Source organism: Solea senegalensis, linkage group LG20, assembly GCF_019176455.1.
Source record: "Solea senegalensis isolate Sse05_10M linkage group LG20, IFAPA_SoseM_1, whole genome shotgun sequence".
Classification (NCBI taxonomy): Eukaryota; Metazoa; Chordata; class Actinopteri; order Pleuronectiformes; family Soleidae; genus Solea; species Solea senegalensis.
Window position 1 is genome coordinate 13,897,115 of NC_058039.1, and position 17,307 is coordinate 13,914,421.

Consider the following 17,307-nt stretch of genomic DNA (forward strand, 5'->3'; position numbering starts at 1 on the left):
CAAGACATTGGTTCCCAAAGACTGGGTCAGGACCCACAGATGGGTCACTGTAGATTTGTTTAGGGTTAGTTAAAATCTACGAGTGAATGTTTAAAATAACATTATTAATTAACATTTTTAGATGGTACAGATTATGATCACAAATTTGCTCTCATGATGATGTTGTGATTTGGGTCACGATTGTTGGCCATCTTAAAAAGTTGGGTTCATATACAGAAAGTTTGGGAAACATTGACTTTGAACATGACACAGTTGTTGGTCTGAAATGTTCACGCACAATTAATTTGACCGATTATAGAGAACCAGCAACCGTCCAGTTACAAGCCCAAGTTCCCTTTCCACTAGGCCATGTGAAAAGAGAAATCCATAGATTAAGTATTGTTTTAATTATATTAAATATAGATTTTGAAAAGGGGTGCACAGTCGCACCTTGTCATAGAAAGTGCATAAGAGGATAAAGTGTCTCCACATGAACGTCAGTCGAGTCTGTATCTGTGGTTCATCAGGGAGGAGGTCGTGTCCTGTGATCAGGGAGATTACGCAGGCATGTTGTCAGATGCCCGTGTGACTCCGTGTCTTTGTAACCACACATCATGTGTGACCTTCCAAGTCATCCAGGTCAGGTGTAGAAGTTCGCGGCCAACTTCCTCATTCTTTTATTGCAGTGTACGGCGCTGGGGGGTTCTGCGACGCCTGTGTCTTCTAAAGGTCCCTCCTCAATAAAAGTCCTTGACATGACTCCGCGTCTTATCGCTGAAGAGTCCACCTCATCACCATTTTCAGTTTGGGATTTATCAGTCGTGACCCCCGTTAACGCCTTTTTGGTGAGGTTTGGGTGGTAGAATTTATAGTATATCACTTTCAAAACCAGACCAAGGATGTAAACGGCAACAACACAGATGGCACACAGGATTGATGTTTCTGTGCTCGTCTTCCAGCACCACAGGCTGCAGAGAAGGAAAATGTCAAGCAGTTTGTAGCTGTGGTAGAGCGTAGTCCTGATCCTCGTCCCCCCCTCGACCACGTTAAACCAGGTGAAGTACCATATGAGGCCCACCGTGCCTTTGAAGAGCCACTCTCCAGCGGTGGACTCCATGAAATCCGTCTTGCATCGCCAGGCGAAGAAGAACAAAACCAACCACGAGCAAAGGAAGTGGGTGAAGATGAAGCAGGGCAGCACGGAGGCGAAGAGTGCGAGGGCAACGAGGCGAGACGAGATGAGTAACAGATTCCACATGAAGTACATCATCGATGACTTTGTCCCCTGGTTCTGCTTATCCGGCAGGAAGGAGCGTAGGGAGCGGTGGTACATGGTCACACTGAGGGCGACAGCAAAAGCTGACCCTATGGCCTTCAGCACTGTGGAGGTGGAGAAAAGGTCAGTGATTGAATGAATGAAACTGCTGCTGAGTGACTTTTTTTTAGAAGGTGTAAACTGGGATTGTGCTAAAAAAAAAAAAGATGCTGAGGTTAACTTTGTCAATACCTGCACTAATTCAGATGTTCCTGTAATGATATGATCACAAATGCTGTGATAGTAGTCTTGAGACATGAGCTAAAAAAGCCAGAGGGCGGCAGCAGTACTGGCTTCACTTGGTGCAGCCAAATATTTACTTTAATTATTGGCGGGCTGTTAACTCTTTCGGTCTGTGTCTCCACCCACCACCATGCACCCAGTACTTGTAGCATACGGCAGCTATGGTTTGAAAATGACCAAACGTCACCAAACCTAAAGAGCCTTCGTCCCCTCTCGAAATGTCTCGACCTGATAGGGTGGATATTTTTCTCCTCGACATGAAGGAAAAACATGCAGTGGTAGCAGGGCTCGACTCTACGCAGTCTGGGTCATTTTCCATTACTATAGTACTGCGTCAATGTGTTTGAGTTTGTCAATTTTTGTGAAGGATATGGAAATTACTAAAAATAACTGCTCTTGTAGCCCCCGTGTGGTGTGTCGTGAGATTGAAGGAAACTCTTGGCCTGAGTGCCAACATGGTGCTAACATGGTGGTTCAGTGCACCTGTCTCGGGGTTGAGCTGGCCGCGCTGCAGGATGATGGTTAGCATGAGCACGAGCTGAGGGCTGCTCTCCGAGAACGTCTCTATCAGCCGCAGCATGCTGAGGTCGTGGCTCAGGAACACCGCGAATCCCTCCGGGTCGCAGACCTTCGTGAAGAAGCTGTAGACGGACATCTCCACGACGCCCGCGTGCCTGCGGAGAAACAACCGTTAAATCTACAGCTCAGCTGCAACTGTTCTCTATGCGACGACACAGGATAGGTTTTTTTCACTTGTAATTGAACAAATGCGGCTTCCACGGAAGCCCAGCTTCTCAGGGAGTCGATGAGGAAGGGAAAACGTTGCATTGTTTCACCACAGAAGACTGTAGTACAGAAGCAACATGTGATAATTATTACTATCAGTTTTGTTTTGTTCAGAGACTTCCAGACATCATTTCCAAGAAAACCAGTTAGCAATGCCTTTTCTTTTCTATGAGTCTTACAAAGATAAACAAAAAAAGCAAAAATCCCAACATTTTCCGAAAGGAAATGATATGACAGCTTTGCTTCAGCTGCTAAATAGGGGTCAGTTTAAGAACACAACAAGAAAAGTTTAAATGTAGTGACTTTTTTAATAGTTTCTGACCACAAATCCTTGAGTCAGTTTTTAAACCAGGGCATGAAACAAAGACAAATGAGGTCACAAACAGGTATTTAGCCTCGTCATATGAATATTCAGTCAGAGTAAAGAGAGAAAAAAAATGCCTCTATATGAACTGGACGTTGTTTTCAGAGGAAATGGCACAGATGATGTAAGTCATTGTTGCCGTTCTTTCTTAATATGCTCATCACTCTAATCTGACTTTTGGTAATCCCCTTATATATAAATTGATTCCCGGTCCTTTTTTAATAAACTCCTTTTTATCTTTTGTTTTTATTATTTTTTACATGTATCCTCTTACTTTTAACTTTTGTCTACAGATACTCAATATTGCCTATATCCAATTTGCCAATTGTGATACATTTCGTATCGCAGCCTTTTGTCTATGTAATTCTAGACTCTAGGGCTGCAACTAACAATTAATTTGTTGATTATATTCTTGATTAATCAATTAGTTGTTTGGTCCATAAAATGCCAGGAAATATGGAAAAATGTTTCCCAAATTTTGGAATGATAGTGTTCTCAAAAGTCTTTAGTCCAAGTGATGTTTGGCAAATGAATTACAGCTTCATTTTATGCATGCCATTTAAAACATAAATAAATCTGAGTTTAAAATGTGTTTGGGGACAGAATAAATTTCTCCTGCGACCCATCTGTGGGTCCCGCCCCAGTTATTGGGAATCACTGTTAGAAAATAGTGGCTGAAAATATGGGAAATCCATGTTTCTCTCCAGTTTTGATCAAATAATCTTTTAATTACTTTCTGGATTTATAGATTAGTCCATAAAATAACAGAAAAATATGGAAAAATGTCGATCAGGGTTTCCTGAATCACAACAACATTCTTAAAAGTCTTGTTTTGTCCAAGTGATCTTTGGCAAATGAATTACAACTCGTGCTATTTTAAAACATATACATACAAATCTGAGCTTTAAATTTTGGGGAAAATATAGTTTGCGGACCCAAAAGAGTTCTCCTGTGACCCATCTGTGGGTCTCGCCCCAGTCTTTGGGAATCACTCTGTTAGAAAATAGTGATTAATTAATCTGCTGATTATTTTCTGGATTGTCTGATCAGTTGTTTGGTCCATAAAATGCCAGAAAGTTGTGTTCTCCAATGTTTTGTTTTGCCCTCAAACTAAAACTTATTCAGCTTTAATTATTTCTTCATTATATGGAGCAAATAAACTTGAGAATATTCAAATTTAAGAAGCTGAAAAATCAGAGGGACACTGTTTACCACTGTTTTCTCTCTTGTGTGACATAATTATTCAAAGTAAACGGCCTAAGGGTTCCTTACAAGCAGCAATGATTATAATAAACAAACAAGGTTTCTCTATAACCTGATATAGATCCCCAGCTGGAACACATGCAGGAGCCTGAGCTGACACGGGCTCAGACTTTTCTCCACCTTTGTGAACCTCTTCAGATTCTCATAGCTGTAGAAGAGCCAGCTGAAGGCCTGGATGAGCACGGACGAGCCCAGCAGGAAGAAGAGAAGGATCCCCAGGCTCACATATTCCTTTTCCTGGTAGAAAGACACTACTGCAAAAATGTCCAGTGCTATGTCCACCAACAGGAACGCCAGACCCAAACATGTCAGGATGAAGTCCACACGGGAATATTTAAACTCAGCCATAGTTTCCCTGACAACGACGACGACGACTCACTCACATGCTGGAGCTGAGTTGAGTTTTAAACACAACTGAAAGTATGTAGGGGCAAGGTTCACTGTTTAAACAGTGTGTGTGGCCACTCCCACTAAAAGGAACACTGCCCTTAAGATTGGGTGAAGCAAGAAGATGCAGAGAAAATGTGTTTGGTCCATTAAATGCCAGAAAATATGGGCATGATACATTACATACATTATAATTATGCATATGGTGAAAGACATTCATCAAATTCTCTGACTCCACCCTGAATTGTCCATGGTACAAGAACCTTTTAAACATGCCAATTAACTGTGACCCTAATTACAGTATTTTGAATAAAAATTGAACTTAAAATTTGGTAAATATTTGTTTGGGGACCCAAAAGTTTTCTCCTGCGACCCATCTGTGGGTTTCACCCCTATCTTTGGGAATCACTGTGTTCGAAAACAGTGGTTGAAGACATGTGAATGTGCCTTATAATTTGCCTTGATGAGCCATAGTTGTCATAACTCCTCCTCAAACGCTGTAATGATATATAAACCATCGGTTAACTTCATCACGGTCTTTGGTTTGCTAGCTTACTGAGACGACTTTTGGCGCATTTCCACCACCTCTATTCGCCTCGACTCGCCTCGGCACGATAAGGTTGCATCTCCACTACAAAGAAGTACCTACTTAACGTGGGCGGAGTCATCACTGCACGGCTGAGTGAAACTGCGGTGTCTTCGTTTTATACGCGACACACACACACATACGAGTGACTAGTGACTTTACACCACACGTCTGTAGTTGTTGGAGATTAACCCACGTATTTAGGATTGTTAAGTAGTTAATTTATCTACTGTTCGGCTTGATTTCGGTCCACACGTCTCCGGAGTACAGCCTCCTACTCCACAGACTACAGCGGCAGCGGTCTGGGGCTCGCGTTCCTAAAATACACCACTCCACTTTAAAAGACTCCTGTTATATATTGAGGTTTCCCTGGTAGTTGTTGGAGATTGACCCATGTTGTTAGGATTTAGTTTTAAGTGATCTACAGTTCAGCGCTGTTCGGCTTGACTTGTGTGTGGGAGGTCTGTTCCTGTGACGGGACTCAGCGGCCGGCAGTCTGACCAGTCATCGCATAATACCTGCTTTAAAGCACGCTTGGAACCTCGTCTGACCTGGTACCAGGTACTACGCTAGTGGAAACGCTACTTAAACCGAGCCGTGGCGAGGCGAGTAGAGCCGATGGAAATGCGCCATTTGTCCTGAAAATGCGTCTTTCCTCGATGTAAAAACACACAGAAAAGCTCTGACTTTATTTACAATTTACTAAAAGTAAGAAAACGAAGTAAAGAAGAAAAAGAGGAGCAGACTCCTGCTGTGACGTTACAATACCACTGATAAGAGACAGAGGGACTGTAGAAAAAACGTGAACATTTTACTTCATTACACGGTTTTCAAAAAAGTGGTTTGATACCAGAGCGTTTACACTAATGTGCTATACAAACAGTGACGTTCAGTGCCCCCAGTGTTAAAACATTTTTTTTTAACACTTAGCGACTGTTTTAATTACTCAAATGTGGATATTTTTCAATCACTTCATACGGTTTCTAACTTAACATGAAAACTTAAAATAACACAAATAGGGTATTTTGGATAGACTGAAGATTGTCAAAGTCTGAACTCGGGCTGTGACTAACGATTATTTCCATGATCGATTAATAGTTTGGTCAAGAAAATGTTGATCAAACCTCAAAATAACAATGAACACAAACCAAATGAATTCAATGTATTTGTTTTTTGGTGCTAACCCAGTTGAAAACATGTTTTAAGTGTTTAAATTAAACACAAACCGATTAAATCATCAGAATTGACGATTCATTTAGTAATCAATTAATCGTCGCAGCCCTGGTCTGACCTGAGAGTGAAGACTGACTTTGGCAACAATTAAACTAAACAAGATGAATAAACACTCAAACTTTGACGCCTAAAGGCAGAGAGATGCGTTGTTAGATACTGTAAAACACAGAACAACCAGTTCTCAGTTAAACATGTAAATATTCTGCACTTGACCTAAGACACTGTAGCTGTTCAGCCAGTTCAGTAACAAGAGGAAGAAAAGCTTATGATCAAATCCTTATTTAAGTTCCTTCAAAGCCTTAGCAACATGGTAAATACATATTTCCACCAAGTACAACATTACTCAGTGTACAAAAAAAGGTAAAATACATTCACTCGCTTGTGAAGAGAGAAAAAAAAATCATATCAAATATCAAATGTAACCTGTTATTTACTAGAAATTGAGCTTATCATATAACTGTTGTTTCAGGTAGAGATACCTGTGGTGAAAGCACGAGAATACAGAATCGTGTTCCTTCACCAGGGGCTCATTCAGGTGATACCCATGCAGGTAAAATGGCAGCACAAACAGTGAGAGGTAGAGCGCTTAATCAACATTGTTGTTCGCAGAGAATTGATAAATGTCACTAAATCTTTTAATTTCCACCCAAAAGTCACTACTCACTACTCACTATCGCTAAAGTATAAAATCCGACCAGCATAATCTGGATTAAAGGGTGGCATGTGGAAACATTTTGGTTCATATGAAGTACAGGGGAAAAGAAGAAGTGAGTGATTTAGATTTTTGTTATTTTTTCTTAGATTCCAGTGAAATATGTTGTTCGAATGGAAGTAAATACAATTGTGTACTTAATGATGGATTAAGTACACACTGTTTTTTTGTTTTTTGGAGCAAATAAACTTGAGAATATTCAAAAACAAAAAAAACAGTGTGTTTAAAATCCATCAAAAAAACAGTAGATTTCCACCCCTAGTATGAAAGCTGTGAGGGACTGATTGGTTGGATTGTGTGGGACTATTGAAAACCAGGAAGTGACTGTGCATATACTCAGTTGCAGGTGAGACACACATGGCAACATCAGAGGTGTGAAGACTCTGCTCTGTTTGTGTTGTCCGTCTTTCTAACGACTCTCTGTTCCAAGTAGAACAAAGAAGCGTGGCAGGCCATTCGTTTGTTGAGAAGCTGAGAGAATGTGGTGAGAGAAGGTGTTCCATCCTGGACGGACATGTCTCTGATGGACACCTGGGCATCGGGCAGGTCGTCGGGCAAACCCGGGTCCCTCACGGGGGGCCTCCAGAGTTTGGGGTGGAAGCAGCAGTAGTAGAGGGATTTGAAGAGCAGACCCAGGAGGTAAGTGAGAGGCAGAGCGATGACAAGAGCGAGCGCATACGACTCTGTCTGGATAGGGTCTCTGTAACTCCACCATGTCACCACCAGGAGTCCCGCGTCGGTGGTGATAAATGCGTGGTAGATGAGGCTTCTGGCTCGGGTTTGACCCTCTGCGACGTTAAACCAACTAAAGTACCAGATGAGGCCTATGGTGGCCCGATAGAGCCACTCCCCACCCACACTGTCCATGAACTCTGTCTTCTGTCGCCACGCCCACAACACAAAGACGGGCCAGAGCAGGAGAAAGTGGACGGCGATGTAGCCGGGCAGCACAGAGGAGAAGAGGGCGAGTGTCGCCACGCGCGGAGCGATGAGCAGTAGATTCCACAGGAAGTAGATTAAGGAGGAAGACCAGCCCTGCTTGGCTTTGTCCGGTAGGAAGGAGCGCAGAGAGCGGTGGTAATCCACCACCATCCACGCCATGGACGTGGTCGACGCGGCAATGCTCACAACTGTCAAAAAAAAAAAACCAGAAGTTACACCATCGTAAGCATACACTCACGCAACTGAGAGGAAGTGAACGAGGTCAACACACACTTGTGGTTATGTCATGATGAACTTCACAGCTATATTTGATTCACACATTGTGAAGTTTGGTTTGCTTTTGATCTCTACATTTTTTTGAAGATTAAAGTCATAAATCTGAAATAAAGCTTTTTTTTCTCTTTGATTTTTGCCATTTTTTACAGATTTCTGACTTTATTCTCTTACTGATTTTAATCTCAGTATAAATTTTTCTCAGATTTGACATTTTACAGAATTCTGTTTTTTGAGTTTAATCTCAGACAAAAAAATTCTGATATTAAGGTCAGAAGTCTAGTATTTTGTTTCCAAAACATTTTTACATGTGGCCCTAATCCTTTTCTGTATCTTTTCCTCGAGTGTAGATTTGTTAATTAAAACTTGTCCATCTCCTGGATGATTACCACAGACTTGTGCTGCACTAAATGAGGAACTCACACTGGACAGCCCTGGCCTTGTTGGTGCGCAGCATGACATAGATCATGAGTGTGAGCTGAGGCGCGCTCTCACAGAACGTCTCGATGAGTCGCAGCATGCTCAGGTCGTGGGTAAGGTAAACCGCATACTCCGACCCTTCCTCTTTCCGCCACCACACTCTGAATCCCTGACGTATGGCCGAGATGTGCCTGTGAAGATGAACATGTGAAAGAGGTCATGTGACGATGACTACACCGTGAGAACATGACACACACACAAAGTCATGCAGCTTCTGACAAGAATCAAACTGACATTAGGAGTGAACAACAGCGACTTCATATTTTGCCCCGTTCACACATCATGAACTCATTGTTTGTGCATCTTATGAATTCAGTCCCTTCACTTAAGATCAGGTTGTCACACCTGACTTGTATTCATTACAACAGCACCTGTCAAATCTGTACTGCCTGCTTGACTGCACAGTTTTCCCTGTGGGAATAGAACTGCCACTGCAGTTAAGACTAAAAATTATGAATTTGCACCTTCACAATTTTGAGAATAGGCTGATTTGTATGTATTGCTGCAGGGCTGCAACAACAACAAAGGAATTATTATTATCAATCAATCTATCCACTTTTTTCTCACAATTTTGTGAAGACATTTTAAGAACCAAAACAACTAATACTGTAGACTGGGAAAATAAGTGACACAAACATGATGGCTATTATTGATTAAACATACTTCATATTGATCAATAAGATTAAAATATACATCACAATGTGAACTGCAACTGCTCCATTACATTTATAAAAAAGTATTTCATGTTTGTTTGTTAGGGTATTGACCTGAAGAAGAAACCCAACTGCAGCACATGTAACAGGCAGAAAAGCTTCACTCGGTCCCCGAAAAGCACGGTCCCTCCTCCGCTGGGAGACGCATTGAACCCCGGCAGCTCTCGGTCGTACTTAAACCAGAACCAGCTGAACATCTGAACCACGAACGAAGAGAGGACCATGAGGCCGACCAGCACCGCGAACCAGAGGAAGTCCCCGCGGCAGTAAAACTCGGTGGCCACCCACACATCTGAGCCCCAGTCCACGAGGAAAGTGCAAACCCCGACCACAGAGAAGGCGAAGTCGATCCAGGAGTATTTCGAGAAGACGGAGCCCTCCATGACGGAGCAACGTAGATCGCAGCAGCAGCAGCAGCTAGCTGACCTGTTGCTGCGAGGCTAACATTCAGCTAACACCGCGGACCGTTATTTCTCTCCCAAACTGACTCCACAGTCTGGATGAAGTTGTCTCAACTTTCATAATTTGGCAAGAGCGTCAAGCGATTTTCATTAGAGTGACATTAAAATGTAGAAGTCATTATTTTCGGGGGGAAAAGTGTTAATAAATGTTAGAAAAAACAGCCCCGCACAAGTTAGCAGCGTGTGTTTGTATGTGGAGTTGTTAGCCCCGCCCACCGCGGCTAACTGGTACAGTCCAAGGGCTAGATCCCGAATAACCATTTCTAGATTAATTGATTCGTTGTTTGGTCCAGGAAATGTCAGAAAATGTTTATCATCTTGTTGTTGTTTCCAAATGCGTTTTGTCCAAAAACGTCAGATTCAATTATTTATGTAGATTAATCATTTATCAAAATGTTATTGTTAACATTGTTAATCAATTATTTGATTAATCGTTGCAGCCTTAATTGGTAATCAATGGCCCTCCCTCAAGCTCCCACAAACTAGATATACATGGATTGATCAATTAGTCCTTTTAAATTGTAGTAAATAGGTACAGTGTGTAAAATTAGGCAATATTTAACATTCACAAAAATGTGCATGTTGCAGCTGAATGTTCCTTATATGGACTGTAGGTGGCTGCATTACATGTTGAGAGACATAATTCTCCAACTGTGTAACAAATATTGTTCTCCCAAAAAGAGGAAATAAACAGCCCAAACTCTGCTAAAAATATTTTTGCTGATTTTTATTTGCATTTTTACAGTCTGTGCATAGTGAAGTGTGCGATATATATATATGTATATAGGATTTTTGGATTGTGTTGTATTTTACATTTTATCTGTCGGATATCTGATCCAGTGATTTTGCTAGTATCGATCAAAATAATATTTGCACTACCATGTTTTTACAGTTTTGTTGCTAAGTGAAGGCTAAATAGTTTCTCCAACACACTTGGAAAGGTAGAGTGAGGTGAGGGATGTTCAACTGCCACTTGCAACTGAAGGTTGTAGACCCACGGGCCCAAACTCAAATTACTTGGGGCCATATGAGCTTCAAGTCTGGTCAAGAGGGGCCAGTAAAGTGGGGGGAAAAAGTCCAACTTTGTGGGGAAAAAACAACAGTAGGGGTGGGCAATATTATCTTAAAACTATATCATGATGTTCTATGGTGATATAGCTATAACATTTGATATTTTGCATAATTTCCAAATAAAGGTGTTTGATGCGTAATGAAATGCAATTCTCACAGGAAAACATTTATGATGCAACATGAATCTATAAAAACAAACATTTTAAGTGGTGGGCCACAGAAAATGGACTTCAGAGCAGCGAGTTTGAAACCTATGTAGTGTAAATAAACCACGCCCCTTATGGTTGCAACCTATTGTGTGAGAGGAGCGCGTGTATGTGTGTCCCCGCCGCCGCGCGGCCCTTTCTCCATCTGTGTGTGTGTGTGGGGGTTCCCGTTAGCTTCTGCTCACGCTTCGGTAGCACACAGAAGCTAACAAAATGTCGCGAGTATACATCGGAAGGCTGAGCTACAGGGCCAGAGAAAAGGACGTGGAGAGATTCTTCAAGGGTTACGGCAAGATTCTGGAGGTCGACCTGAAAAATGGGTAACGTTCAAGCTCTTACACTGTTTATTATTCCGGATTTTTTCTTCTGCTCGTAGCTAACGTCGACCACGGGCCTAGCGCGAGGCCTTGTCGGTCGCAGCGTGTCTGGTTAGGTAATGCTACATTGCACTGACCACGACCGTCGAATAAACAGTGGCCACACATTTTATAAAATAATTATTCCACTCGATTGCGCACTTTATTATTTCAAATGAACGGGTCTTGTATTTGGCGGGCTTCGTTGTAGCGTCGCTTTCCCCCGGAAACGGTTGAAGCTAACGTTAGCATACGTTAGACGTGGCAATGTCACGGGCGATCGTTTCTGTAAATCGTTTGAGTAAATCGTTTTCCCATTATGTTTAACCACAATCCCACTCATGTTCAGACACTTCAGCTTTTACTTTGTTAATGCTTTGTCATAGCATCTATTTTGTATTATGTACGTTTCGCACAGCTTTCCATCCCACCACCTCAATCACACGCATATTTAACGAGAGACGGACATTTACTAATTTGGATACACTATTTGTACTAAAACAAATTGGCACGTCAACGTGTAAATTATGTAACGAGTTGATTTAAAGTAGCTATAAAATATATAGTGTGTGTGTGTGTGTATATCTATAATTCATTTTAAAATCGGATTAAAACAGATCGTGCATGGCTTTGTATGTGAGAACGGGCGTTTTGAATGTGACACATAACCTATCGAATATGAACCTTCGTGCTAAATTAAGATTCAGATTTACGATCGTTGAAATTGAAACTGTCCCAGGCAACAGCTCCATCTGAAAAGCCTCCGATTCAACAGAACATGGCGTTCCCTAATATTGCTCATAAAAAAATCATAAAAATAGACAAGGGCTTTTATTTGAAGTGTAGTTTTCTAAACCAAGCTGCAATTCTGTGGGTGCCATAGATTTATAACTAGGGCTACAACTATTTTTTTCATAATCCATTAATCGGTTGATAATTTTCTCGATTAATTGAGTATACTGTTGGGAAATGTTGATCAATGTTTACCAAACGTGGAAATGATGTTCTCAAGTGTGTGTTCACAACCCAAAACTGTTCAATTTGTATTATTTGATGGAAAAATATTTAATCAATCAGATGACTCAATTATCAAGGTAGTTGAATAGTAATTGTTTCACCATCCTTGACCATTTGCATTGCCAGCAATGTGTTGAAAGGTACACCTGTACATAAACATGATTTGATTGAGATGATTGTTATTTTCTTGATATATCGGCTAATTTTGTGGTCTGTAAAATGTCAGAAAATGTTACCAAACCTTGAAATTACATTCCCAAATGTCCCGTTTTGTCCACAAACCTAAATTATTCAGTTTCAAATTGATTATTTCACTAGTAATCAATTAATTGCATAGTTGTTACAACCCTAATGTGTACATGCTGAAATGTTATTGCATGTTAAATTGTATTCTGAACAACAAAACCAAATTTAGAAAATCAATGCATTTTTTAAAACCAAGGGTTAAAATAAGTGCCTTCTCCTCTCCAGGTATGGGTTTGTTGAGTTTGATGATCCCCGTGATGCAGATGACGCTGTGTACGACCTGAACGGCAAAGAGCTATGTGGAGAGCGGGTCATCGTGGAGCACACCAAAGGACCCCGCCGTGATGGAGGCTATGGTGGTGGTGGTGGTGGGGGTGGAGGAGGAGGAGGTGGCGGAGGAGGAGGCGGCGGCGGAGGAGGAGGTGGTGGAAGGAGTAAGTGTCCACAAGAGAACTGTTTGTATTTCACTTCAATTATGTCTTTGATAAGAACATTTTTATTCATTACAGGGAAACATTGATCTAAATTTCGAAGGGGCAAAAAAATTAAAGCTCGTCCTTGGTGGCTGATGTGCATTTAATATACATGTATGTACATACACATTCAAGTGTTTTATAACAGGAATTTATGGTAGGAGGAATCAAGGAAGCCGGTGCTTTATTCAGGACTTGTTTTTCGAGTACATAAAAAAACAACGGTGGCATAAATTTGCCAGTTTTTTAATGGATCTGAAAACACTCTCACTCATTCTCACCTTCGCACTCCTAGTCTTAAAGTTCTGGCCATCCAGGTTTTCGATTACCTGTTTAACAAACAGGTGTGTATAAGTTTCAGGACAGTTCACGGCACAGAAGCAGTTTCGTTTCCATATTGTCTTGCAAATACGAGGAGCAGACCGTGAATGTGTCACTGTCATTATCACGGCACTTGGGATAGTTCTTTTCTCTTAGCTACGTCCATACTACTGCCTTTAAATTTGAAAACAATGATTTTTAAACCCGTGTCCAGATGAGTGTTTAAGCTTCCAGTCAACTCCCTGAAACTAAAACTGAAAGTATGTGTGAACAAAGCTTTTTATTCACATCTGATTGTCAACATTTCCAAACCTCTCAATTTCTGCCTTTTCCGATAATGGCCTTATCCACCGAGAAACACAATTTTTCCTTTTGAAGTCTTTGTTTGACATTTTTGATGATGTTTGAATGATGTCTCTCTGCACATGAAGCTCCCCAAAAACACTAAACGCTGTAGCATAGTGTGTATGCCAGGCCTGTAGGTGGCACTGTATTGTGCCACGGAAATGCACCACAAACGAAGACGAAGTAGTACTTGTGCACAAAGCTAGCGGGGTTGAGGATTTTTGAGATTTAAAAAACGAAAGTGATGGTAGTGTGATGGATGTAGCCTAAAAGAACAGTGGGAGCAGGAGTAAAGAGTCTTTATGAGCATACAGTATGACCTTATTGCACGAGAGCCACCAATGACTTGAACCATTTACATGTGTTGTGAATATGTGATGGGGAAATGGCAAAATTATAATTGTTTTTAATTTAAGTATTGTAAAATTAAAAAAAATTGTCAAATATCCTGTAATCTATTGATGTCTTATATTCCATTTTTTTATTTTATTTAAAATGACTGTCAATTTAAAGGTAAAGATTTAACAAAGAACCTCAATGTTTTAATTGAAAGAGTCCTTTGCTGACTGCCTGCCCCTATTGCTGGCCATGGTGTCCCCCCTTTCCAAGAGTGTGGTTTGACCATTCTGGGCCCCTGGGCAGACCAAAAAAGGGAGCCATTGTGAATGAAGACCGCTTTTCCCATTAGGCCCAGGCCGGGTGGTGAGGATGCCATGGGGTTAGGAAGAGATGTGGGTTCAGCCTGAAAACAGAACATGTTTTGTAACAGTGAAATGTTTTTTCTTTGTTTTTTAAAAAGTAGCATAGAATCTTGATTTAGTTCACCGGAATTACTTCCTCGATCAGTTATGATTTTTAAATTTTTCATTTTCTTATTTAGTCAATAGGCCTGTTCAGCTTTTACTAAAAAAAAATAATGAGCTAACATTGTGTCATAGGCTTATAAATCGAGCTAAATAGGATTTATTTTCCTTAAATTTTTTTTACCCTTTCCCCTTCTTTGTATATATTTTGTAGCATTTAGCTTGGAGATTAGATTGACTGCATCCTCTCAGTTTCTGCCTGGTTCTCATTTCTCTTTTTCTTTCCTTGTTGCCTTGAAAGGTGGATATGGACGCTGGGGACGGGACAGATACGGTCCACCTATAAGGACAGATTATCGGCTCATTGTTGAGAATCTTTCCAGCCGCTGCAGCTGGCAGGACTTGAAGGTATGAGCGACGTCTAACGATGACAGAAAGGTCACACACACACACATATGTATGTTTGTGTGTGTGTGTGTGTGTATATAGATATGGATATAGGTGTGTGTGTGTGTGTGTATATATATGTGTGTGTGTATGTATATATGTGTGTATATATACATACATACATATACACACACAACTGAGAGGAAACACAAGGAGAAGTTTATACTCCATCAGCTTTTAGAATGAAATATTTTGAAGTTAATGGATGGCAGAAAGACACAAAATGGCTCTTGACACTCTAATGGCTAGCCTTTAGCCAAAGTTGTAACATAATAGGTTAAATAGGAAATGCCTAGCATTAATAAGCAAAAGGGTTTATCACCAACCTCCTAGTGATGTGGAGTTTATGGTAATGATTCCTCACTACTACCAGATTTAATGTTCCTGGTTCATATTCTGGTAACAGTTTACTCACGTTTGTTTTTTTGTCTTTGAAGGACTACATGAGGCAGGCAGGGGAGGTGACTTATGCCGACACCCACAAGGGCCGGAGGAACGAGGGAGTGATAGAGTTCAGGCTCTACTCTGACATGAAGAGGGCGCTGGAGAAGCTGGACGGCACCGAGGTGAACGGCAGGAAAATCCGACTGGTTGAGGACCGCGCCGGAGCCCGCCGCCGCCGCTCATACTCCCGCAGTCGCAGCCGTTCCAGGTGAGACAGGGTTACTTGTATATGTGACTTTGAAACCTATCTTTGTTATATAACATATATATCCATATTATATCAATCTCCTCATCTTACATTTTGGGGTGAGATGCCGCCTGTGATGTTTTTCTTTAAAGAGGAGAATTTGACAATTTCATTTTCTTGTCAATTTTGTATTTAACATTAAAAAGCCAAAAATACATGACACATTGCGATGCATCTGGATTATAAAAAATTGTAACTTTTTAAATGCCACCACATTTTTTGTATCTGAATGTGTAACATGAGCCTCGTGAAGCAATAACGTACATTAAAACTGTAATGGTTCTTGTCAGGTCTCGGTCCAGGAGCAGGAGATCTCGCAAGAGCCGCAGCCGCAGTGAGAGCAGCAGTCGTAGTCGCTCCCGCTCCAGGTAAGAAATCACATAAAATGAGCAGTAGTGGGCTTTTTTGTATTATCTCTATGTTGTAAAATGATTTGGTTAATAATAATACTATAATAATAATGTGTTGCCAACAGGGCGGCGTCTCGCTCCCGCAGCAGATCTCATAGCAAGAAGAACAAGGGCAAGGGCAAGAAGGAGGAAGAGGAGCGCAGCAACGGGGCTCAGAAGAGCAAGGACAGCAGGAGCCGCAGCCCCAAGAGCAAAAAGAGCAAGAAAGAAGGGAAGAAGAGCAAGAAGGACGACTCCCAGTCCAGATCCCGCTCTCGATCCAGGTCTCACTCTCGGTCGGGAATCAAAGATCGATCCAGGAAATCTGGCTCAAAGGGCCGTGAGCAGCCCAAGAGCGACGATGAGGGCGGTGAACCCGAGAGGGGCTCTCGCTCCCGGTCCCGCAGCCCCATCGAGTCCAAATCCAGAGCCAGGTCTAAATCCAAGTCCAAATCCAAGTCCCGTTCTCCCTCACCTGCCAAAGCGCGCTCCCGCTCCCGGTCCGCCTCACGTTCAGAGTCCCGCTCCAAATCTCGCTCCCCGTCTCGTTCCCGTTCCCGCTCTTAGTTCATGTTTTGGACAGTTTGTCTTGAGCCCAGTGTCTCCTCCCCTCGTCCTTCGTCCACATTCCCCACACCCCTCAACACTAGCCCGCCTCCTGTTTTTGATAAATAGCAGTAGAATACCAGACACTCGGCCGATGTCTTTTATGCACATGCTTCTCCATTTCATTTGACTTTGACGCAGCAGATTTTTTGTCATTAGACTTGTCTCGTATGGAGGTGTTAATGAAATAACAGGGTGCAAATCTCAGTTTTATAAGTTTCAATGATGATGTGGTGTGTGTCGTAGCCCCCTTTTTTAATCACATGTATTAGCAAACTGTTTTTTGTCAATATGCTTGGTGGGAATATGATCCAAATCTCGCCGTTAGTGAAACCCTTGTATCGTTTTATTTCAGATTAAAAATTGCCTGTTCTGGATTAATGACGCTCTCCTCTTTCTTTCCATTTTATTTAAATGTTTAGCACTTGTGTTAGCTCTTTTTAGAATGCGAGTCCAAAATCACTCAAAAAAGTTATACTAACGTATGTCGTCCAAAATCACTCAAAAAAGTTATACTATAGTATGTCGTCCAAAATCACTCAAAAGTCATACTATAGTATGTCGTCCAAAATCCCCCAAAATGTCGTACTATAGTATGT

At 41.5% G+C, this 17,307-nt stretch overlaps 3 protein-coding genes across 3 annotated transcripts; 1 reads left to right on the forward strand and 2 right to left on the reverse strand.

Annotated features, from left to right (window-relative positions):
* Positions 1–367: 367 nt before the first annotated feature.
* LOC122786222 (XK-related protein 8-like) lies at positions 368–4,973 on the reverse strand. The gene is made up of 3 exons (XM_044052371.1): positions 4,003–4,973; positions 2,021–2,211; positions 368–1,359 (listed from the first exon to the last, which is right to left on the reverse strand). Exons 1-3 carry the CDS (start codon positions 4,296–4,298, stop codon positions 620–622), a joined length of 1,227 nt encoding a protein of 408 aa, XP_043908306.1. The 5' UTR covers positions 4,299–4,973; the 3' UTR covers positions 368–619.
* A 737-nt stretch (positions 4,974–5,710) lies between these two features.
* xkr8.3 (XK related 8, tandem duplicate 3) lies at positions 5,711–9,944 on the reverse strand. The gene is made up of 3 exons (XM_044052366.1): positions 9,331–9,944; positions 8,507–8,694; positions 5,711–7,998 (listed from the first exon to the last, which is right to left on the reverse strand). The coding sequence occupies exons 1-3, from the start codon at positions 9,657–9,659 to the stop codon at positions 7,235–7,237; spliced, it is 1,281 nt and encodes a 426-aa protein (XP_043908301.1). The 5' UTR covers positions 9,660–9,944; the 3' UTR covers positions 5,711–7,234.
* A 1,187-nt stretch (positions 9,945–11,131) lies between these two features.
* Positions 11,132–17,089, forward strand: srsf4 (serine and arginine rich splicing factor 4). The gene is made up of 6 exons (XM_044052372.1): positions 11,132–11,334; positions 12,859–13,067; positions 14,877–14,983; positions 15,460–15,674; positions 16,004–16,081; positions 16,189–17,089. The coding sequence occupies exons 1-6, from the start codon at positions 11,228–11,230 to the stop codon at positions 16,667–16,669; spliced, it is 1,197 nt and encodes a 398-aa protein (XP_043908307.1). The 5' UTR covers positions 11,132–11,227; the 3' UTR covers positions 16,670–17,089.
* Positions 17,090–17,307: the final 218 nt, after the last annotated feature.

What these genes read in the sequence shown, in the direction of transcription:
- srsf4 (XM_044052372.1), top strand. Translation starts at nt 11,228, where the DNA reads ATGTCGCGAGTATACATCGGAAGGCTGAGCTACAGGGCCAGAGAAAAG. An exon ending in AGGAGGAGGTGGTGGAAGGA is followed by an intron (nt 13,068 to 14,876) that starts GTAAGTGTCCAC and finishes TTGCCTTGAAAG; the next exon opens with GTGGATATGGACGCTGGGGA. An exon ending in CGTAGTCGCTCCCGCTCCAG is followed by an intron (nt 16,082 to 16,188) that starts GTAAGAAATCAC and finishes TGTTGCCAACAG; the next exon opens with GGCGGCGTCTCGCTCCCGCA.
- LOC122786222 (XM_044052371.1), bottom strand. Translation starts at nt 4,298, where the DNA reads ATGGCTGAGTTTAAATATTCCCGTGTGGACTTCATCCTGACATGTTTG. An exon ending in CAGCTGGGGATCTATATCAG is followed by an intron (nt 2,212 to 4,002) that starts GTTATAGAGAAA and finishes GTTTCTCCGCAG; the next exon opens with GCACGCGGGCGTCGTGGAGA. An exon ending in CCAGCTCAACCCCGAGACAG is followed by an intron (nt 1,360 to 2,020) that starts GTGCACTGAACC and finishes CCACCTCCACAG; the next exon opens with TGCTGAAGGCCATAGGGTCA.
- xkr8.3 (XM_044052366.1), bottom strand. Translation starts at nt 9,659, where the DNA reads ATGGAGGGCTCCGTCTTCTCGAAATACTCCTGGATCGACTTCGCCTTC. An exon ending in CAGTTGGGTTTCTTCTTCAG is followed by an intron (nt 8,695 to 9,330) that starts GTCAATACCCTA and finishes TCATCTTCACAG; the next exon opens with GCACATCTCGGCCATACGTC. An exon ending in CAAGGCCAGGGCTGTCCAGT is followed by an intron (nt 7,999 to 8,506) that starts GTGAGTTCCTCA and finishes TTTTTTTGACAG; the next exon opens with TTGTGAGCATTGCCGCGTCG.